The sequence below is a fragment of the Musa acuminata genome, chromosome BXJ3-3 (assembly GCF_036884655.1).
Source record: "Musa acuminata AAA Group cultivar baxijiao chromosome BXJ3-3, Cavendish_Baxijiao_AAA, whole genome shotgun sequence".
Taxonomy (NCBI): domain Eukaryota; kingdom Viridiplantae; phylum Streptophyta; class Magnoliopsida; order Zingiberales; family Musaceae; genus Musa; species Musa acuminata.
Window position 1 is genome coordinate 31,397,226 of NC_088351.1, and position 23,657 is coordinate 31,420,882.

The window sequence follows — 23,657 nt, forward strand, 5'->3', positions numbered from 1 at the left end:
ATATTTATCATTACAAAATCAAAAAATTTACTTCCATCCAATTGTTTAATATTTTCAAATCAAAATATTATTTTTAATTAATGTTTTTCAGCTAATAATTAGCTCATGTAAGCTAAGAAGATTAAATATAAGATGATATATTCGTTTGTATGAATATATAACAGTGAATTTTAGAAAAATACTCTTTTTTTTTATTTTTCTCAAGAAATGCTCTCTGCTTGTCCTATAAATAAATTAGTCACCCACTCACTCTTTTTTCCTTTAGTTTTCTTCCTTTTCTTATGGATCGATATATTCGATAAATTAGTTCAGTTATAATATCTTTATATTATATCATAGTATTTTTTAATAATAATATTAAAAATATAATACTATAGAAATATAATATTTCTATATAAATTTTATAAAAAATATAATATATTTTTTATATTAATTACTGTTATTCTAGTATTACTAAAAACACTATATATATATACATATATATATATATATTTATATATCCTCTGTTAAGGTATGGATCTATGCGTGTAATTCAAAAGCTTGCTCGCATGACTGTATGGGACTGACATGAGAGGTTGTGCGCTTCCTGCATACCATCACATACTGTTTTTACTTTTGAGTAACCATTATATTATGAACTACTCATAAGAGTACAAAATGGTCAACCAAGTCCTGCACCCTCACGCCTAGCAAAAACAGAGCTTTCCTGCTATATTCTCGAGACAAAAAATCACATATGACAACTGAGACTTAATCAAAAAGCAGAAGACAATCACAAAGAGTGTCCCTCAAAAATCATGGTAAGTCTTCCTTGAGCCTTGTCTCACAGCAGAGAGGAGGGTTTCCAAAATAGCTACACTTTCTGCAAGAAGGACCGAGCTGAGTTTCCTTGTTGAGCAACCTGCAGCCGCCAAATTGTCCTGAAGAATAAAAATCAAGCATGCAGAAGCCTCAGTTTCAATAAAGAAGTCAAATACCATCGCACACTGTTGCTTGCTTTGCTCTGCTCAAAAGTAGAGTTCTAAATTAGATTATGTTTTTTACGTGTTCGGAAATCGTATATTTATTCTTCTAACTTCACAGAAATCAGCTTCAAGACATGACTTTTCACAGGGAGCAACCAAACCAGCTATTCCTCTTGACAGTGTTCCTGATAATTCTGATTGCCAAGTGGATCGAAGTGTTACACTTCATCCAAGTCAATCAAGGTGGAGTTTAAATGATGAAGCTAACAATCAACTTCATTCCAAGTGCCCCCCAAGCTAACTTTTTACAAAACTTGTTTGAAGATTAGGTTTCAGTGTCAAAAGTTCCCTCTTACTTTAATGCATTCTACATCTCTCGTTACTTCTCTTCCTCATCCTAGTAATGCATAAACTGAAAATTAATATTACAGGAGCTGCTGCAATGTAGTTAGTGGATGATGTCTGCATGCTGTTTCTGCTACTCTATGGGACAAAGTTTCAGATTGAAGTCTGGAGGAAGAAATCAGATGTAGAATTGCTGTTGTTTTGTGGCTCAACATTGTGGTGTGGCAGAAGCTCATGGTACATACACTACACATTCCTTCATGATGTGGTTGGCCATCCAAAGCAGATTAAGAATCCAAGATAAGCCACCTTGTCAGGGTTGGGGATTTTTGGCATCAGGTTGACTGTTGGCAATGTAATGAAGGTGAAGAACATATGAGGGTCATCAACTTTGTTAATGTGATCTTCTCAAGAAAAGCTAAACTTTCTGTAGCTCATAAGAAAACCAAAAAAACCAAAACAGAGAAACTAATTTTGCAAGGAGTGTCTCCTTGAAGCTCTATTTGGTGTCTGGAGATGTGTGATTTGGTGGTTTGGCTATTTCCTTGATGGTAACTGATCTTCTAAATATCTGAATATTTTAGGTAAATATTTGATGCTCTTTTTCATAATAGAAAAATGAAATTCTCTAATCTTTAAAAAACATCTCATCTTTTAGAATTTTCCGGATTGCAAGCACTAGAATTTCTTACAGAGTTTCTCTTTTTTTTCTCAAAATAGTCATTCTACCTTTATCGACCATTATCCTCCATTCAATCCGTGACCGTCCCTCTGTCCCAAATGATTGCTCATTGCTTGTGGGGTATGTGCAACCACGCGTGGAGATGACCAACGATGAAGGCCTCACCCTTATCGGACCCTAGCATCCGCCTCCCTTCCCCTCTGCTCCATTGGACTCGCACTCTCGCATGAGAAAAGTAGGGGCACAAAGTCCACCACCGCCTCCTTCCTCACATGAAGGTTATGAGTGGGGCTGATAAAATTTGTAGAAACAATATAACCCTTGTGCCCCCTCCTTGCACGAGGGTTGCGAGCAATATATCCAACGAGGTAGAAGAGAGGGGAAGTGACTGGTGGGGTCTAACAAGGCCACACAAGGGCGATGGCAAAGGCGACACAAGATGGTAGTGCAAGGAGAGAAGGTAACGTTTGGTCCGATGTAAGCGACGCAAAACGATGGTGTTGGGAGGAGGAGGTGATGATCGATCCAACACGGGTGTGATCTTTTCACGTAACTATGAGTGTTATACGAGAATTTCTCAAAATTTAGATGTTTTATAAGAAATTCTCAAATTTATGGGTTTTTTATAAGAACTCAGTCTATCTTTAAATAGCCATCATCCTAATGTGACAAAATCTTTCTAATTTAAAAAAAAATGAGAAATAATATATTTGTCCTTACAAAATCTTAGTGTGATAAATTTGACCCTCCAATATTAAGATTTTTCACATACATCCTTGGTTAACATACATTAAAAAACTCCATCAATCACACATAACCATGATACCAAAAACCACTTTAATATTCTTATCATAAAATATATTTTGAAATAGCATAAATATCAATTAGAGGTCCTGACTAATAGGCAATATTTTTAGCTAGAACACGAAGCACATGTTAAATTTAAATTTAGAATGATAAATACAAAAAATATTGGAGATATCTAGCGATGAATGCACCATTGAATACTTAGTATGTCTTATGCCCTAATCCACCCAAAAAAAATCGTATAATATAAAGAATAAAAATTAGTCTAAAAATATAAATGTTACCAACTTTGAAAGGATAATATAATTTTAAAAAAAACATACCAACATCCTTCCTCGATCGAGTTATATCACATCAAATCATACTCCAACGAAAAAAAATATAATTAAGCTTGTATCATAATATATGGGGCAATTTTTTGAAACAAGTTACTAACTTAAGAGTTTTTTCTCGCAGTGAAAAGACTATTTTACCCCCTAACATTGAAAACCAAGCCCTAGCCGACAATGACCGCCTGGCCCACCAATCCTTGTCGTGTACCGCGGCCCTCACACAAGATAAGAGGGGACACGACGGCCACGGGCACGTCCGCAGACCCCACTGGCCTCGTCCCTCGTTGTCGGACCCGACCCACCGTCGCCTTCTCCCTCTCCGTACTTCTCTGCCTCCTCCCCTCGCCAATGATTGCCAACACGCCGATCGTGTGAAGGCTTACGGGCGATCCCTCCTTCCTCGCACGACGGTCGTGCTCCACCCGGAGTTCCTTGCGTGAGGGCCGTAGTCGACCACGACGGTGGCCGACGAGCGAGGTTACCAGGAGCCGGGCGGAGGGGGGCGACCGGCGGGGCGAAGGTGCGGCCAGGCGCGAGTGGAGGCACGACGAAATGCGATGACCGACGGGAGTAAAATAATTATTTCTGAAAAGAAAAATACCCTACACGAAAAACCCAAAGTCATGCGCTTTTTATGAGGCTTCAACCGATATCCGAAACCCGACCACGTCACCTTTTAACTTTCAATTTATATCCGAAAAATCGAGCATGAGAAGAGAACACATACCAAAATTCTCTTGACTCGGTCAAAATCACCGGGTCACTGCGTGGGCCCCCGCTCGTCACCTGGAGCGTCGCCCCTTCCGCCGCCGCCCAGGCAGTCGAAAGGGGTCCTCACGCCACCGAACCTCCCCCTCGAGGAACCCTCCGCCTCCCCCTTCTTCACCGACCCCTCGTTGTCCCCTCTCTTCCAGGCCGGGATGGTGAAGGAGAGCGTCCGGATGAGGAACGACGGCCACCGGTCTGAAACCCCTGCCCGCACGGTCCGCCCCCCGCGGCTGCTCCCCTCACCTCCCGCGGCAGCACCGCCGCGGTACCCCGGACGCGAGCTCCCTTCCCCGGCGACCGGGAACGCGACGCAGCTCGTGGACCGGTGGAATTTACGGGCAGCGAAGATCTCCCGCCGTATGTGCTCCGGTAGCCGCAGCGTGTATCGGTCGACGTCCTCCCCTTCCTGGGGCTGCGCCACTGAGTGCCCGGTCGAGTGAGATCGTGGAAGCTTCGTCGACCGCCGCCCCCTTCTGGACCGCGCCTCCCGCCTCTCGCTCCCTATCCGGGTCAATTCGATCGTCTCCTCCTCTGTCGGGGACTGATCGACGACGACGACGTGATCCGGCGCCGGCGCCGCAGCGGAGGATGCGGGGGGCTGCTCGAGAGAGACGGTGGAGAGGTCGGAGCGGCAGACGGGGCAAGTAACGTGGGAGGCGAGCCAGGCGCCGATGCACTCAGGGTGGAAGACGTGGCAGCAGCCCGGGAGCAGGCGGAGTGTCTCGTCGTCCTCGAACTCGCTGAGGCACACCGCGCATTCCAGCGTGCCGCGCCCCACCTTGAGGGCCTTCGCGTCCGAGTACGACATCATCGGGAACATCTCCAGCACCTCCGGGCTCATCCCCACCGCCCCGCGCCGCCGCCCCGACCGGGCCACCGCTTCGTACCCCACATGCTGGTTCGACGGGTCGTCGTCGTTGGCGCACTGGCGGATGTAGACAAAGAAGAAGGCGAGGAAGAAGAAGGCACTGATGAGGACTGCGATGATGGTGGCCGTCGAGGGGCTTAGGGTGGTGGGGTTGGTCGGGCCGCTATCGTGGGAGCTCGGGGCCGAGGACTGGGCGGCGCACCGGGGGGTGAGAGGAAGCAGCGCGAGCATGAAGAGGACGGCCATGACGCCTCGACCGTTGCTGAGGGCAGCGATCGAACGGCGACGGAGCGTCGTTGCCATCTACGAGGAGGAGTGATGGCGGGGGGCGAAATAATGAGTTCGATGATGCCAAGGGCGATGATAAGCGAATGGATGGCAGCGCTTTGGGCTAATTACATATATGTAATTAGCTACCTATCTCAATCTTATATATATTGTTTAATTATATTAAATATAAGATTGCGATCATTTTACATGGCCGGTAAAGATCATTTGCCTCTTATTGGGCTAACAATGATGACGTCGGGCTTGCAAATGAGGTCCAGCTCACCATCTAATTATGAGATCAATTATTTATTGAGAGAATTCTTGAAAATTTTGCTAGTATAAAAATTTTTCATATATAAGATCAATTATTTACGGGATGACTTTTCAAAAAATAAATTTGAATTTTTCATATAGTGTCATAGGTTTAAAAATTTTTTATGATTATTTTATCTTCGTCGATCATCGTCCTTTACCTATCCTCTACCCATGTCTCTATAACGTCGGTTGCCCTCCTCTACCAAACTCATCAAGTAATAGAGACGTAGTAGTTCTTGTTGGACTCTATTGGAACAACAATAAAGGCACAACCTCTACATCCAACGATAAATGCTAAAGGCAAGGTAGAGCCACCCCCCTCCTTCCTCACCTGTGACCAACGACGATGGGGCTGCAAGTGATAGATGATGAGAATGGGGAACGAAGAGACTGTGCAATCATCAAGAAAGATTACGGGCAAGGTGAGCTGCTCCCCCTCGCTTCCTCGCCCATAGTTGATGGCGAGGAGGGGCAACAAGCGATAGTGATAGTCGTAAAGGTTATGCCTTCATCACTAGGTCTAGTGAGGTTCGACGGAGGATCGACTCAAAAATAACAATAATAATGGGTTCGAATGAGACAAGATTAAAATGGTCTTTTTAACATCACTGGAGACTAATATATATATATATATATATATATATATATATATATATATATATATATATATATATATATATATATATATATATATATTCTTAAGAAACTTTATGATTTTTTTATTTTCTCATATAGAGTTTTCTTTTTATTTTATTTGCACGTAAGAGATGATGGTACATTTAGCCTTTACCCTACTAGTTATCACATTCGTTTTGTTGACTATTGCCTCTGCCCTATAGGTCCCCGTCTCGGTCTCGCCCCCTTGCCCTTCCATACTAGAGGTGCCCATCACTTATTCTTGAGTTGTTATGCTATATCAAAAGTGATAGGGTATCAAACATATGAAACTGAATGATAGAAGTCCATGCTCTTCCGACATGATAAGACAAAGGGGTCGAGGTGAAGGCCACAAATGGATGATGGGCACCTCTAGCATGAAAGGGTGAGGGGGCAAGGGGGAGGTGACAATTGATGGGGGCAAAAATCAAAGATAATTTTACCTTTTAGAAAAATAAGAGATGCTCCAGAGGTGTGATACAAAAATAAAAAATAAAAAACAATAATAACTTTTATTTTGAGAGAATTATGCATATTTGACGAGTTTCCAGCCACTTACAAGTGTAAAGTGGCAAAAGTGAGAGTAATGATTGAGATGGATGAGAAGATTGGAGCTGACCGGTTCCCAGGATGTTGTCTTAATGGTATAGGGAGATGGTGGGAAAGGAATCAACTCATCATGGAACATTGGAGTGGGCGGTTTTTGGTCAATATGGCTTTACGTAAAGGCTTCTTTAATCAAATAATAAAGTGGAAGCTTCGACCAATTGCAGTGACAGAACAGCATCAGCTCTTCCATCTCCTTTTTAAAGAAGAGATAAGATGGGCATCCAATCCTTCTTCCCATTCCCGTTTGGCTTTGGTTTCGCACACTCATTGCCAGCCGTCGTGCTTGTCACCTTCTCCGACGCTTATAAGAATCATCCTTCACACTCACTGAACGTACCGACTGTTACTTTTGTTATTTTAATTAAGCATATATATTTTTTTTATAACTAATTATAAATGCATATATCATTCACTATTATTTTTTTATTTTTATTTAATGCCCTACACGATATTATTAACTGGAAGCAGATAAAAATTTAAATTGATTTATAAGAATTTGATTTTGATATTTTGAATTAATTGTATTAATTTACACACGGTTTCACTTTGTGATGCCATTTGACAACGGTGAATCACCGGGTGTTGATAAATGTCTCAGAGTCCGTCTCACTAATTTTGGACGTATCGTCAACGTTTCTTATAGGGCGGGCGGTCAAAGACGACCGCACCGGTGAGTCGGCATTGAGCACAAGAGAGAGCAGTGGTTTTGTACCGGCTTACTCGCGTGGCGCATTAACGAGAGAGACAAAAGCAAGATAGAAGGTGTTACGTCATAGCGTTTTAGTTTACATGGAAACAAGTCTACAGTCCAAGAGAAGTCTGTGTCTACTTTGGTCCTTTAAATCATTCGCACTAGTTTGGGTGGATAAAATGTATTATATGTTTTCCCATGGTCTGGAAATTGTTATTGTGTTCATATGCTTAATATCTAATTGAGATTTAACACATGAAACCCAATCAATCATATTCTATCTAATATCTAAAACATTTGGAGGACAAACATCTAATTTACAACATGATGATGTGGATCGATGATCAAATTTGACACTAACATATGCTAAATATCCCACTAATCAAATAAGATTCTATTGATAAAATCTTAATTCTCAAAGATTACACCTCTCGGAAAATAGTCGAATCGGTTCTCGATCTAATTTGACGCTAACATATACTAAATATGTCACCGATCAAACAAGATCATATTGATAAAATCCTAATTCTTGAAGATGACATCTCTCGAAAAATAGTCGAATCGGGATTGACGATCAAATTTGACACTAACATAAAATAAATATTCCACCAATCAAACAAGATCCTATTGATAAAGCCCTACCACAAGCACTACAATTTCACAGAGAAAAATGCATTCATCATGTATATAGCACCTCAGGAATCAGCTGAAAGCTCCACAAAGAATGAAGGTTCAATGCAGGAAGCCGACAAGGGATAGTTGTGGTCACAGTCAAATTCATTGCGAATGGTGGCCACACAAAACATGAGAAAAAGGAAAGCACAAAGTAAGAAAAAAGAGCCTTATGATCCTTCACTGGATTGACTCTTGCAGCATTATGGGGCCACATCTTGCATCAGCAAAATCTACTTTAATAGTTAGGATATACTTTTCCTGGTAATAACATTAATCAGCTTCAAAGAACCCCCAGAAGGCATCTGTATAATACCGTGAAGCATTATAACTATCCACCAATCCAAGAAGCAATTAAACCTTTTGAGGAAAGCAGCACCAGTGGATGAACTTATCTTACAAGTGGCAGCATGGTCAACATCCAAGTAACACAGAAGGATCTAAAACGGCTTGAGAAAAGACAATGGTGCAGTTATGCGTTTTAGGATCATGCTACTAAGCTGAAGATACAGCATAATGCAAGAGGAAAGCCATATTTTCATAGCTGCAGAAGCCTTAGAACCAATTATCTTGGTATCAGACACGGGGTTATCCAGACACGAACTTTTCTATGCAGAAAGTGCACAGCTTTCCAGAATTTAATGTCAAATCATAATAAAATACTATGATCTTCAGTAATGAAACCAAATTATCTCATTAACATGATCTGTATTGAATCACTATGAAGCATGGACAAAAATAGGAGATATGAACACATGATAAGTCTGACTAGCACAACAATCTTAAAACTTCATGAAACAACATGGAGTGAAGATGGAAACTGATATGTACAAAAATATTGTTCATACTAATTAGACAATTTGAGATCATAAGAACAACAATCTTTCACAAATTTACTTCAAATGAAAATTAGAATATTTTAGAACTACTTATAGTTATTCTAAATTAAAACCAGCTTACATTAAATTTCCATTAATCGACATGTCTATAAGCCTTATGTAGAAAACATGCTTGTCTCGTATCTTCAAGTAACGTACATGTCAACGGAAGCACAAGATAAATGTCAGTGTTTAAACAAGAATGCATGCCACGAACAAAACATACATTTTAAAGTGTCTCTGCTTCATAGTTGAGATAGATTACCATCTGATTGATTTGGAAGTCATTGTTTCATCATGATTATATCTGATTACTGAACTAAATTTGTATTCGACTAAAGACCTTTAGTGTTTCTTAAGGAGGAATAGCATCATATTTGATAACATAATTTTTTGGATAATTGAGAGTAAATAATAACTTGTGTACTACTAAAGTGTCCTGGTTAGCCTATTCCATTAGCAGATAGATACATAAAAACAGTTAACTGTACTTTATTCTTTGAAATTTGAATTCATGAATTGTTGTGATATAGTTTTTTGCATTGTCACCAGTATCTAAATCCATGTGTATGGTCTGATATTGGTCCTTGGCCGACTGGCAAACATCAGTCAGCCGGTATGCACCGTACCAACCAGTATTTAAATCCATGCTACACATAATATAAAGACTTATGTGATGCAAATATATACATATATGCTATGAGTAAAAGTATGTCGTGATACTCAATACCTGACAAACCATGGCAGTGCTGGATCTAAGATGGCCTCAGCCATGCTCGAGAATTTCTCAACTGAGGGCCCTTCATGGTAACCATCTTGGGTGTTGTGGTTCCCAAACATGCCCGAGAACTATTGACCCTACAAGCTCAGATCATGTCCTTGAGTAATCAGGATCTGTCGCTTTCCTTTCAAGCAATTCTAGTCCTCCCAAACTCAGTCTGGATCATGGTCAACGGTTCTCGGGCATATTTGGGGACCTCAACACCCTTTGGGCAGAATTGGTTGGAGGCTTGCCACCACAACTGACAGCCCCTCCACATAGAGCCATTCTAAGAGCTTCATTGTTCATTCTCTCTGAATCAATGATTTGGATGTGTATATATAAACTACATCTGTCTAAGTTAAGCAAAAAAGACATCCTGGCAAAGAAAACAGAAACACCCTTCTAACTTCTTAGTATTATAGACCTCTTACCTTGACAACTTAGCGTTCTTTTTTTGATGACCTAGTTAATCTCATCAGGAAGATCACGTGCCATGCAACTATAATATTTGCCATGACAGCTAGAGACAGTTATGATACAACAAAAGTAGAAAAGTGTCAAATTAATAAACAATTTATTTAAATGGTTATTATGTGTATTAGCAAGCCTCATCTTCATGGCAAGAACGATCATGTTGGATTGATAAAAGAAGAAGACACATGTACCGAATGCTCCAATGGTGCATATATAACTCTATCGCCTGATCCAGCTATTTAAACTCATCATAAAACAAATGACGACCCATTAACTACTATTCATGTTATGGAAGTATCAAAAAGTTTCACCAAAGATGTTCAAACAGAAATATAAACAAGTACTAAGAATGCAATGTAGATGTGATAGGGCCTAAATATGAATCTAACAATGAGAAATTCTAGTCTTTTAGTCATATTCTCTACACAATTTAAGTTGAGTCATATCTTATTCCATTGATGATCACCCCCTTAGTTCATGGACACAAACTAAATTTGCATGTCTTACATTATTGATTATACGTATTCATACTATGAAGAAGGACAATAAGTAAACAATTACAAATTTTAGATTTTCCAACTGTAAATGATTCCACAAGGAACGACGCCATGTAATAGTGACGATTGAAAAACCGAAGCAAACTAGTAGTTCTCTATCAAGGGCAGCCAGATAATTGAGGCTATCGCCAAAGAAAATTCAGGACTCGAGATAGTAAGTCAGCATTGATGCACTGATTAAAAGCAAATGGATAAGATGTTTTGGAACATATTCAAATTTATCTATCAATGACAATGAATTGACTTCAAAGGCAACAAAAAAAATCACAAGCAAAACTTCTTCCTGACAAATCTGGCAAACAACAAAACCAAAGACATCCTGCATGCGCAAAGCGATGGCAAAAAGAAAAAAAAGAACCATATAAACAAGCAAAGGTGGCTAAAGAAGCAAACCTAAGTTTCATTTGCAACCTCTAACAATACAGATATTACTTTAGCTAAAAAAGCAAAAAGATAATTAATTCATGCATCCGACCGACATAAAACCAAAGATGCACTTATTTTCATTACTGTCAATTTGAGTCCACCAGGAAAGTTAACATTCTGAAACCCTTTCATGAGTTTCATAAATAGAATCAAGCAGCTCCTGACATGCCTCGGATCAGTAAGTTATTCAAAATTCTCAGATGCTACCAACTCAAGACAAAGAAAATACCCGCTTATAGAGGCATACTGTGGATTCTATTAACTCGTCCATGTCTTGAGAAGAAGAACCCTCTCCCACTGCTAGATAATGATCTTCCTATACCGGAATCATCCTTTTGGTCCTCAACCCCATTGGAGGAATTCCCCTGCTTTCCTCTGTTATTGGGCATGCTGTCTTTCTCAAAATTCAGATCTCCCCCCTCCTCATCAATGGGACCTTCTTCTGGCCTCACTCGGAAGATGACAGCATCCATCGATGGAGTGTCCATGGAAACCGATCGCCAAACCGGCTGTAATCCACATTCCACCAGATCACTCTGCGCACGCGACACAGAACTTTCAGACCATGAATCAAACACTTGCAGGGAATTGACCGGAATCCCAATTTCAATTACGCTCCCCGGTCCTCCTCCGTCCTCCTCCTCCTCCAGTGCTTGGATTCCCATCTGGGAAGTCTCCACCGGAGCAAAGGAGCCAGAGTCCAAGTCCACTGACTCACCGGCGGCAGCGGTAGGAAGGGCTGGGGCGGCAGCTGGGATCGCAGGTTCGGCGTCGGGATCGACGATGTGAGACCGGCAAAGGGGGCAATTAGCGTGATCCCGGAGCCAGGTATCGATACAGGAAATGTGGAACGCATGGCCGCACTTGGGGAGCAAACGGACCAGCTCCCCGTCGCGGAACTCGCCGAGGCAGACGGAGCAGTCGGAGGCGCCGTCGAGGAGGCCGTCGCCAGCCTTGAACTCAGCCACCGCGATGGAACCAATGGTGGACTCGTCGAGCCCGACGGTCCGGATGTACCACACATGGTGGAACGGCTCCCCGTCGTCAAGAGACGCAGCGTCGTCGTATTCTGGCCCCACACCCGCTGTAGCGGCCCCGAAGGGGCGGCGCCGTCGGCGGAGGACAGCGTAGTAGGTGAAGAAGAGAAGGACGCCGGCGAAGACGGCAGCCGCGATCAGTATAATGTGGGTGAAGGGGAGCCCCGAGTGTCCGTCGCGAGAAAGCGGAGGAGGAGCCGGGTGGTCGTCCCCGGAGAGGATCCGACGGTAGGGAGCCATCGGGAGGCGAATCTAGGTGTTATCGGGCGGCGGAGGGCAAGCGAAGGACGACGACGCTCCAATCGCCTGCCGTCGGCGAGAGGCGGAGAGGGAGGCGAAGCAACAGAGGTCGTCGGTTTCGCGTCGGGGAAGTCAACCGAGCGGGGCTCGTCACCCCATAAGGACGCATCCTGTGACGGCCTGGCCTTGCCGGTTTCGTGCGGCGGGTGCGACAATTAGGTGACGCTGGCGCGGGGTGGGAGGGGGGGGCGTTGGGGAGTGAACGACCCATCTTTTAACAAAATTCCTAGACTCACCCGATTCTTGGCCCCACCTGAGTCGCGTCACAGTCGAGACCAGCCTCCTCTGACCCGTGTCTCTCCTCGAGGCGGTCTCTCCGGTTTCGAACTTGCCGGGTGCAGAACTGGGTCACCCAAGTTGGAGGAGGGCCCCGATCTTTTTATCAAAATCCTAATCTCACGAGTCATGGGCCCCGCCCCGCCTTGGTCGCGTGACAGTCGGGACCGACCGTCTCGCATTTCATTAACCCAAGTGGGACCCACGCGATTGTGGCCCCACGTTAGCAAGGAGAAAAGTTTGGGTATTAAATGACCTTTCCCCGCACGGCCGAAACCGACCTGTCTCGCCTACCTACCTCGTAATTAGAGGTACATATGAGCCCACCAATATACCTATATACACATATACGATATATATATATATATATATATATATATATATGATCTCTTTGGTCTTTTAGGAAAGCAAGCATGACACTATAAAGCATGAATGTACACAGCTGGCCAGAAAGAGATATCTCAATTATAAATAGTATATGTATATATTAATCTCAATGAGACTATAGAGTAACCATCAGACGTCTACGCGTCTACAGTAGAAGTGAACGAACATAAAAGGCATTTTAATCATCAAAATGTGTTGCCAAAGAGGGTCTTCAATAAGACTATTGTGGGTCATGTTCAATGTAAATGGTTGCATTGTCACGTTGAGGTCTTCGTTTATAAAATTAATTAGAATTTTTTTATTATATTAAACAGTCTTAAGCTTATCACTTATCACTTATGTAATAATGTAATAACCACTAAAATTTCTTTTTAAAAAAGTTGAGAAATTATCATCCATGTCATAGTTTTATCTTAAAATTATGCTAATTATATATTATTCCTATAATTAATTATCTTTAATATTTCGATTAGTGTACTTTCAAGAACTATATTGAGATTCTTATATCTATTTAACTCTGTTATTCCAACAAAATTTTTATTTTGATTTTTAACTCTATGAAATTATCTTTTTAATCTTGTATAAAAATATTAATATTTTATTTTCATAAATATAAAGATCCTAATATAATTTTTAAAAATAAAAAAAATTAATTATATGAGCTAATATAAAATTTTAGCGTAAACACATAAGCGTACACAATCCATAAACATCGATACTTATCCATCAAACGTACAAAAACCATACAGTGCTAAAGAGTACACAAACACAAACCCTGCAGTGCCATAAACATCAGTGATAATGGATAGAGCTGATATCATCGTTGCTTTGGCTCTGCTTAATCTTCAAGAGGCTGTCCCACGACCTGCATGGTCCTCTTGGGTGGCGCATTCAGCAACTCCACCAGCAGTGGCTTCACCTTCTCGGTCATCTTCACGACCACCAAGAACAAGAGCCTGTAAATAATCACCATGGCAAACAGTATGGCAAGATCGACCCACTTGGAATATCCCACCTCCATCTGCCAGTAATCCTTCACAACCTCCTCCCCGGTGATGGTGGCTGCTCCACCTGCTTGGTTGCTGGGGAAGGTCAGCCCTGCGAACTCGTTCTTGTAGTACCCTTGGTTGGCATACTTGTGGAAGGAAATATAGTACATTGGGTACTTCCACACTGGCTTCGGCAGGTCGCCGGGCAACCGGAAGAAGCCACCTGATAGCATCATCAATCCTTGGATTCCGGCACCGGAGATGATGCCCATGAGATAGTTGGGCACGACGCTTGCAACGATCATCATCAGTCCTTCCACCACCATCATGGACGCGAAGAGCACCAGGCAGAAGAAGAGGAAGTGATCAAACCCTCTCTGGAGGCCGATCAGGAAGTAACCGGAGGCCGCCGGAATCAACGAGACGAGAGCCAGAAATGGCGCCGAGGATAGCGTGTTGCTGATCATGAACGCAGCGACGCCGTAGTGTCCATTTAGTCTTTCCGCTCCAAAGATCTTGTTGTTGGAGAAGAAAGAGTTAGCAATTAGCTTCGTGCATGTACGATAAATCTTGAAGTGTTTTACCTTCATATCTTCCACAAAGGAAGGAAATCCTCCGATCGCCATGAAAGTGAGAAAGCCTCCAACAAACATGAGCACGGAACCTCTGGCCTGGAACCATTTCATTAATAGATGCATGTATGTGACTTGCAATTCATCAAAATGAGTTTCATTAATGGACGCACGTATGTGACGCACAATAGACTTTCTTCCGCCATCTTAGCAAAAGGAGAAATCAAGATCATGTCAAAGAAAGCTACGTGGGGAATCAACTCACCTGAATTGACCCATAACTGTGTCCAATATCGTGGAATAGAGTACCAATGCATATACCCAACATGAGGTATACTGCAAGCCGAAGCCAGTAGTAACCCAAATCCCTGTGCATGTTTACCAAGGATCTCTTTGTGAGGACAAGCACCTGGGTGAAGAAACTGACTTGCGCTCTGTTCTCTACAAGATCCCTATCCTGCGAAAGCAATGGTGATTGATTAGTATCAGCGACAAGATCATGATCAAGTGTTGGTGATAAGCGTGACAAGCTCACCATGTTACAGATCTCAGCTACTCGTCGCTCCACGTATTGGCATGTCTTGGACTGCTTGTATGCGGTTGTCAGCACATCGATCGCCTTCGTGGCATTCATCAAGCCGGCACTGGAGCCTTCTTCCCGTTCCTATTCAGCGTAAGCTTTTAGTTCGAAATGAACGAGCCTGAAACTTGGAATATAAGTTCCGAAAGCTTCACAACGCAAAGGAAGAACTCATCGAATACCTCGTCGAAGTCCTTGTTTATTGTTCTAAGGAAGTGGTCGGATGGGTTTATGAAGGTCGGGCATGCAAAACCATTCAGAGCAAAGAACTGCAAAGAGATATCTTAAGTCAATAGATGAAGTAAATTTATTAGTGTTCTTGATCTCCCTCCGTATCACTTGTACCTCGTTGGTTCCCGAAGTCGGTCCAAAGTATACTGTTTTGCCATCAGACAAAAGGCACAAATCGTCGAACAGCTCGAAGACATCACTGCCAGGTTGATGAATTGACGCGAGCACGGTCCGGCCGTCATGCTTAGCGAGGTTGACGATGCGGCTCATGACATGGTACGACGCCGCGCTGTCGAGGCCGCTCGTGGGTTCGTCCAAGAAGAGGAGCTTGGGGTGGGTCAAGATCTGAATACATATGCTCACTCGTCTCTTCTGCCCACCGCTGATCCCTGTGGACGAGAAGTTGCCTCCGATCCTGGCGTCCATGGCTGCCTGCAGACCCATGTCCCTGATGGTCGTCTCTGCTCTCTCCCTCTTCTCCGACCTGGTCATGGTCTTGGGGAGCTGCAGCTCCGCCGAGTAGTACACCGCTTCTCTTACTGTGAGCGTGGTCATCAGGATGTCGTCTTGTGTCACGTAGGCCTGAATCGAAATCGAAAGAGATTACTGTGAGATGGAGCAGAAGAAGGGGCTGTGTGATGAGAACTACTATTACCGAGTTCCCAAAAGACAGTCGCTGTCGTCGGCCATTCACCAAAATGTGGCCGGATTGCTTCGTTCTTGCGCCGAGCCTCCCTGCCGTAGTCCTTGCATGAGTTGCTCGACTTTCATGCAATAAAGATCTAAATTAATAGTTGTAATTTACACCATCTCATGCGTTCACCTGCTAAAGCGTTAAGTAGGGTCGTCTTGCCGCAGCCGGAGGGGCCCATGATGGCCAAGACGGCGCCGGGCTGGGCGTAGCCGGTTATGCCGGAAAGGATGACGTGCGACGCATCCTTGCCGTTGGATGCGGTCACCCACAGATCCTGCCACGTCAAGTGAACCCCGACATCAGCCGACCCCACCCGAACCACATGGTCCGCCGTCCCGCCCACCACTCCCATCTCCTGCGCCATCTCCACCGCCATCGAGCTTACGAACGGGAGACGAAGAGCAGAGAAGCAAAGATGAGAGAGAGATGGTTTAACGTTCAAGCTTCCATGGTCTTATGTAGCCAACGAAAGAAGACTTCGTCTTCGACTTGTGGTGCATGAAACACATGATCGATGAAAACGTCGCTATGCTGTTGGTATCCATAATTAATGGCTCGAGAAATAATCGGGCGGCAGAAGGGGACTGCAGGCGAGAAGTCCCGCTGTTGACATAACAAATGGAAAGGAGAGATGGAGAGGAAGAATACTAAAAAAATTGATGTAACAAACAAATATAGATGGAGTCTCATACTTCACCAACTCTCCGTCTATCATGTATCACGAGAATCTCATCTATTTATAGCACATAGAATTATAGATGGGAGTTGCAATCCTTAATTACACTTTTATTACCATGTATAATCTATGAAATTTACTGTTGACTTTTTAGTCCTTATAATCCATGCATTTTTTTTTCCTTCATGGTCATTTTTATCATGATGTCACATTTCTTATCTTTCATTTGTTTGATGTTTCCTTTTCTCCCCTCTCGTCAATACTACTGTTTGGAGTCCATCGAATGCGTCTGTATCGTCTTTCTTCCACCCTTGAATCTGGGATCTTCTCAGTCAAACGGTACAGAATAGTGTCTGTGAGATAAATCAACGAAACCATTTCGGGCTTTCAATTAAGCTATCTGGAACAGTAACAAACGTGCAATGTGTGCCTTTTGGGAGACGACTTTTCCACCGTATGATCTCAAAATTAGTTCTCCACCAGACCAAAAACATTGGCACAAAGCTACCGATGTATCCACTAGCTTGGATGGTTAACGTGACATCTATTTCTTTCGCCCTCGTTGATGGATGTTTTAGCACGGTATGGTATCTCAGTATGGTTTACATCGAGTGCTTCATGTGCCAACCTATTTTAATTTGGCTCTTCAACTCTATAACGTGAAAACTAGTACTAAAGATGTCCATTAGCTTGGATGAGACGGTTAAGATACATGACTCTCTTTTTAAGGGATTACTGATTTAAATTTCCTAAATAGATAATACCTATTTTCTTGTAACCTCGTTTGTGGATCTTTGCCGAAATATCAATTTATCTATGTCAGTGTCTTGCAGTACCGAAATGTACCACTCGATATGGGCGGTACATACCGGTCCGACATGTGGTTGATACGCGGACCACCTGTTACCGGTCCGACACTATAACAGTGCATTGTAGCACCGTAGCAGAACTACAGTACGCGACACACCTGAGTGTACCGCTCGATACACCTGGGTGTATCGCTCGGTATACCGTACCGTATCGGTACCGAGCCCAAGTCGAAACATCGGTACGGTACGGTATTGCGAACATTGATCTATGTTGTATGTTTTGTGTGTGAGCCATTATCGATGATTTTTTAATAATTTTTTTGGTACAGAATACGTAAGAAAAATATACTATTAAGTTAATTTACGTCCTACAGAGTCATTATCGATGATTTTTTAATAATTTTTTGGGTGCACAATACATAAAAAAGATGTTATTTTAATATTATTATTTTAGATTTTGATTATTTGACAGGGGATTCAAAGCTAAGTTACATCCTACATCTAAGTTTATCACAAGTCCGATGTTAAGAAAATACATAGAAAGTGTCCCTAACAAAAGTCAATGAAGTTTCCTAGGTTTCAAGAGAATAAATGCATAGTATTTTCACATAAATTAAAGGATGTATCTGATGAGTGAGGTTGAGTAAGTATCGAATTGAGGTGGAGAGAACTAATCTAGAAGATGATTATATAAAATCATCAATTTTTACTTAACCGTGAAGACATGCGGTTGAACTATCCAATATCACAATTATAGTTAACATGACCACACTGATATAAAAAATGATTGATATTGTTGATTTAGCATCGGATCCACGTTTCTATTTTTCTCACGTGCGGTGAAGGGCCATCGCGTCTCTATTTTTCTCACCGTTGACTTATGGTGCTCATAACTGTTAGAATTTCAAATTTAGTGATGGCCGTTGGTCTCTCACTTTGTTTTCAGACGCTGTGTTTTCGCATCAGTGATTGCGGAACAGAAATGATGATATGACAGGAGAAGTTTTGTGCCAGCTTTTGAAAATGGGCAACGCTTCTTTATCCTACATGTTGGACAGTAACAACGTCACTTCTTACAATCATAAAACACACTACAGTACTATGCAATGAACACTGTGATTCCAATAAAAAAAAAAGAAAGAAAACAAAGCATCTACTACTTTGTTTCTAAATCATTAATTGAATGTTGAGCCAATCGTTCAGGTAAAGAGTGAAATTAAAAAGATAAAAAAAATATTTAATTAGTATCATATGGTATCTATTTATATATGGTGAAAGAGAGGATTACAAGATTTCCTTGTGCAGTTGAGAAAATCTCATTTGCTATCATTTGAAAAAATATTTTTGTTATCATATCTTTATAAGATCGAGCTCTTGTCAAAAATATCGATCTTGGATCGATACAACAAAAATAGTTATAAGCTAAAGGCTTTATAAATGAGTATGCTAGTTAATCAATTGTATGTATATGAGAGTATATATTGGCCTTATCATGAGACTCATCATAGGGTATTGATGAGTCCGCTAGTTAATATTCTTAATATCATCACCATATAATGGGAATGTAGCATTAGTCGCAACCAACCTCTCATCTCGATCAGCATTTTCGCTGAAAAGTCTCGGACTTTCCATGGTTAGCTCCATTTGCAATAAACATATTAGATATGACTGTCAATTACATCGTGAATGATGTCGATCTCCCTGCCATAAGCAACAAAAGAAGATTGTGAGTTGCCACTCCAAAACCAGAAGGCGTTAGATGGTCGAGACTCGAGCATGAAAGGTAAGTTACCACAAAGATCATTGATGTCTTCTTCTTCTTCCACAATGATCATTGATGTCTTCTTTTTCTTCTTTTTCTTCTTCTTTTTCTTCAATAGTAGTGGTATCAACATCGACTAGGTTTGTGTCGAAGGTGTTAGTTTAGCAAATCCCATATAGTCCCACATCAGGAAATTCAAGTTTGGTATCTCCTGTTTAAACTATAAATAAGAGCTTGGGCTTTGAAGTCAGATAGCACCATAAGAATACCTAATTGTTTGTTTTAGGCTTTTCTTGTTTATTAGTTTCTTATTTTATGGCCTAAGAACATCTTCCTAAGGCATTTATAATAGTCCCTCTTTTATAGTAGTAATTTACTCCTCCTTCGTCCGTGGATGTAGGTCAATTAACCGAACCACGTAAATATAGTGTTCGTGTCTTCTTTTATTTTTCTGCTTTATTATCGTTTTTTGGGTTATCAAATTACCCTTTGGTAAATTTTCTAGGGCTAGCTCTAACAAACTGGTATCAGAGCCTAGTTTCGAGATCTTTTGGCAATGATGATAATAACAAAGATCGACTTCGGCATGTGACAACTTAAGATGGAGGCCATTCTAGTTCAAGATGGAGTTGATTTGGTACTACAGGGAGCTGAGAACATTTCAAATGGTACGTTAAAGGAAGATCTTGCGGGTATGGATAAGAAGACCCGATCAAGCATTATTCTAAATCTCTCTGATGAGGTTTTACGGGAGGTAGCTACGGAGACTACGGCTAAGAGCATGTGGGACAAACTTAAAGCCTTGTATATGAAAAGGACAGTGGAGAATCGTCTCTACTTGAAGTAGAGTTTGTATATGCTTCGGATGACTGAAGGTACATCTATGCTCTCACATCTTGATAAATTTGATTCCTTAGTTATGTATTTGGAGAATATAGATGCAAAAATTGATGATGAGAATAAGACCCTATTACTTTTGTGTTCTCTTCCCCAATCCTTTAAGTATTTCCGTGATACTATGATTTATGAAAAAGAAACAATTTCATATCAGGAAATTAAATCTGCACTAAAATCTAAGGAGCAGATAGACAGAAATATCACTAGCGAAAGTAGATGGAATCAGGCTAAAGGTTTGATTGTCAAGGGTAGAACGGATAAAAAGAAATTTGATAGTAGTAGATCTAAATCCAGATATAAAAATTTAGAGTGTAGATATTGTTATAAAATGGGGCACATTAAAGTTGATTGCTTTAAATTGAAAAATAAATTAAAACAAAAGGAAAAAATTGTTGAGAAAACTACTAAGTCCGCTGAAGCTAGTATAGTAGCTGATGAGAATGTTGGAAATATTTTCTTTGCTACTGATGACATGATGAGGTCTAAAAATAAATGAATCTTAGATTCGGGTTGTTCTTATCACATGTGTCCTAATAGAGATTTGGTTTCCACATATGAATCTTGTAATTGTGGAATTATTTTAATAAGCAATAATGCCTCGTGTGATGTTGTTGGTAGAGGCACAATCTGAATTAAAATGCATGATAGTATTGTGAGGACGCTCACTAATGTTAGAAATGTTCCTGATTTAAAAAAGAATCTCATCTCTTTATGCACCCTAGAGGCTCTTGGGTATAAATACGCAACTGAATGTAGAGTTATGAAAGCTTCTAGAAGTGCTCTTATTGTTATGAAAGCTTGTAGGTCTGGTAGCTTGTATATTTTGTAAGGAACTATTGTCACAGGCTCAGTTGCAGTCTCGTCATCATTATTGTCTAATTTTGACATCATCAAATTATGGCATATACGTTTGGGTCATATGAGTGAAAAATGTTTAAGCATATTGAGCAAAAGGGGTTTCTTTGCGAACAGAGTATTGGACCACTATATTTTTATGAACACACATTTTTGGAAAGTAGAAAAGAGTGCTTCAATTCTCTAATAGTTCACAAACTATATTCATTCAGACCTTTGGAGTCCAACTCATGTTTAGTCTAAGGGTGGTGCCAAGTATATGTTGACTTTCATTGACGATTATTCCATTAAAGTTTGGATTTATTTTCTGAAATATAAAAATGATATTTTTCTAACTTTTAAATAATGGAAGGCTTTGATTGAGAAGCAAATAGGTAAATAGATTAAGCGACTTCGAACGGATAATTGCATGGAATTTTGTGAAGGTGACTTTGATGAATTTTATAAAAATGAAGGAATTGTTCGGCATCGTATTGTTAGGATGAAACTTTAGCAAAATGGTGTGGCCGAACGTATGAACAGAACACTCTTGGAGAGTGCAAGGTGTATGATCTCAAATGTAGGGTTGACAAAGGAATTTTGGGTAGAGGTGATTAATATAGCCTGTTACGTTGTCAACTGCGCTCCTTTTGCAGCACTTAACTTTAAAACTCCAAAGGAAGTTTGGTTAGGTACTCCTGCTGATAACTCTGATTTAAAAAGTTTTGGATGTCCAGCATACATGTATGTAAATGAAGGAAAATTAGAGCCTCGAGCGAAAAAGTGTATTTTCCTTAAGTATGCTTTTGGGGTGAAAAGATACATATTATGGTGTTCTGATCCCAAATCCTCAAAATTTATAATCAATAGATATGTTACTTTTGATGAATTATCTATGTTATCTTCCAAAGATGAATTTATTAGTTGTACAAATGATAATGCGCAGAAGCAGGTGGAGCTTGAGTTTGGTAGTTTAAATTCTTTTAAGTCGAACTCTTCTACTCAAAGAATCCCGGTAGATGGTCCCGAGTCTACTATCGAAGATAATCTAGAGGAAGAGCAATATTCCATAGCCAAGGATAGACCACGGAGAGATATTCGACCACCACAAAGATATGTAAATTTGGTTGCATATGCTTTGTCTATTATAGAAGAAACAAGGGAAGTTGGTGAACCTACTATATACTTAGATTCAGTTTCTTATGATAATTTCGCTAAGTGGTTGATTGCGAAGAATGAAGAAATTGAATCTCTCAATCAGAATAGAACTTGGGATCTTATGAAGCCGCCTTTGGGTAAGAAAATTCATACGAAGGACAATCTAGCTGATATACTTACGAAGCCTTTTCCGGTTTATAAGTTCAAGTAGTGCTTGGACTTGGTTGATGTTTATTGTTGGTGATTGCCCGTTGGGGCTTTTGTGAAGAAAGTGGAGCAAGTTTTGTTAATTGTTAATGTTAGGACATGCTAAGGTGAAGATTTGTTAGTTTGGCAAGTTCCACATAGTCCCACATCAGGAAAATCAAGTTTGATATCTCATGTTTAAACTATAAATAAGGGTTTGGGTTTTGAAGTCAGATGCACCATAACAAAACCTAATTGTTTGCTTTAGACTTTTCTTATTGAGTAGTTTCGTGTTTTATTGTCTAGGAACATCTTCTTAAGGCATTTGTAATTTTTTCTCTTTTATAGTAATGATTTGTTTCTCCTTCGTCCGTAAATGTAGGTCAATTGATCGAATCATATAAATATGATGTTCTTATTTTTTTTATGCTTTATTATCTTTTTTTATTATCAAATTAACTTTTTTTTATTTTTTTTGGGAGGCATCTGGGGACGAGTTGGGTGATTCCGTACACGTCATGGAGCGTGGTGAAGCATGCACGCAAGCCGCCAAATACTCTGGTAAATGATTGTTGCGACGCCCAAACCTTCCAACTTCAAGAGCTCCAGTGCAGGGAGATCAGCAACAATCTCGAGATCTGATTTACCACTTATACTCAGTTGTTTCACAGAAGGGAAACCTCTGATGGACTTTAGAGCACACACATTGGCCAGATCCAATGTGGTTAAGCAGATTCAACCTGGGGCAATTTGCGAGGACCAATTTTTTTAGGCGATGCGCAGCAAAACCTTCCGCTACCCAATCCCACACTTCCAAGTTAGTCATAATCCAGAGTTGCAGCTGCCTTAGATTCGGAAACAACGGAGAAGAAGAAGAAGAAGAAGGTCGCTTTGAATTCCGTTCCCGTTCATGACCAGTAGCAGCAGCTTCACACCCAAAAAATTCCGGTCCGATGGTGGTCACTGCACGTGCACCTACTATGTGAAGAAACTCCAAACTGGGGAGCTTCCCTAGCGGTGGAAGCAGTGGCCAATGATCGCAGTTAATTAGTTCCAAGCGGCTTATCTTTCGAAGAAGCGAACTGATGCTTGCAGACGCCATCCAGCTGGGGTACCGGAGAAGGAAAAAATTCTGTAACCTGAGCGTTACAAAAGACAGGCTCCTTATGTTGAGAGTTCATTGCAAAGGA

The 23,657-nt window shown here is 41.2% G+C and overlaps 3 protein-coding genes across 4 annotated transcripts; all 3 read right to left on the minus strand.

Annotated features, from left to right (window-relative positions):
- Positions 1–687: 687 nt before the first annotated feature.
- On the minus strand, positions 688–5,159 carry LOC135632420 (E3 ubiquitin-protein ligase ATL31-like). 2 transcript variants are annotated; one of them, XM_065140987.1, is made up of 2 exons: positions 3,859–5,159; positions 688–920 (listed from the first exon to the last, which is right to left on the minus strand). In XM_065140987.1, exon 1 carries the CDS (start codon positions 5,068–5,070, stop codon positions 3,892–3,894), a length of 1,179 nt encoding a protein of 392 aa, XP_064997059.1. In that variant the 5' UTR covers positions 5,071–5,159; the 3' UTR covers positions 688–920; positions 3,859–3,891. The 2 variants fall into 2 exon arrangements, with proteins under 2 accessions (XP_064997059.1, XP_064997058.1); XM_065140986.1 differs by lacking the exon at positions 688–920 and adding an exon at positions 3,162–3,733.
- Positions 5,160–11,133: 5,974 nt separating this feature from the next.
- On the minus strand, positions 11,134–12,592 carry LOC135633320 (E3 ubiquitin-protein ligase Os04g0590900-like). The gene has a single exon (XM_065142649.1). The coding sequence runs from the start codon at positions 12,354–12,356 to the stop codon at positions 11,313–11,315; it is 1,044 nt and encodes a 347-aa protein (XP_064998721.1). The 5' UTR covers positions 12,357–12,592; the 3' UTR covers positions 11,134–11,312.
- A 1,182-nt stretch (positions 12,593–13,774) lies between these two features.
- Positions 13,775–16,554, minus strand: LOC135634381 (ABC transporter G family member 1-like). Its single transcript, XM_065144815.1, has 8 exons — positions 16,275–16,554; positions 16,107–16,186; positions 15,566–16,033; positions 15,403–15,489; positions 15,176–15,304; positions 14,906–15,097; positions 14,653–14,739; positions 13,775–14,583 (listed from the first exon to the last, which is right to left on the minus strand). Exons 1-8 carry the CDS (start codon positions 16,519–16,521, stop codon positions 13,918–13,920), a joined length of 1,956 nt encoding a protein of 651 aa, XP_065000887.1. The 5' UTR covers positions 16,522–16,554; the 3' UTR covers positions 13,775–13,917.
- Positions 16,555–23,657: the final 7,103 nt, after the last annotated feature.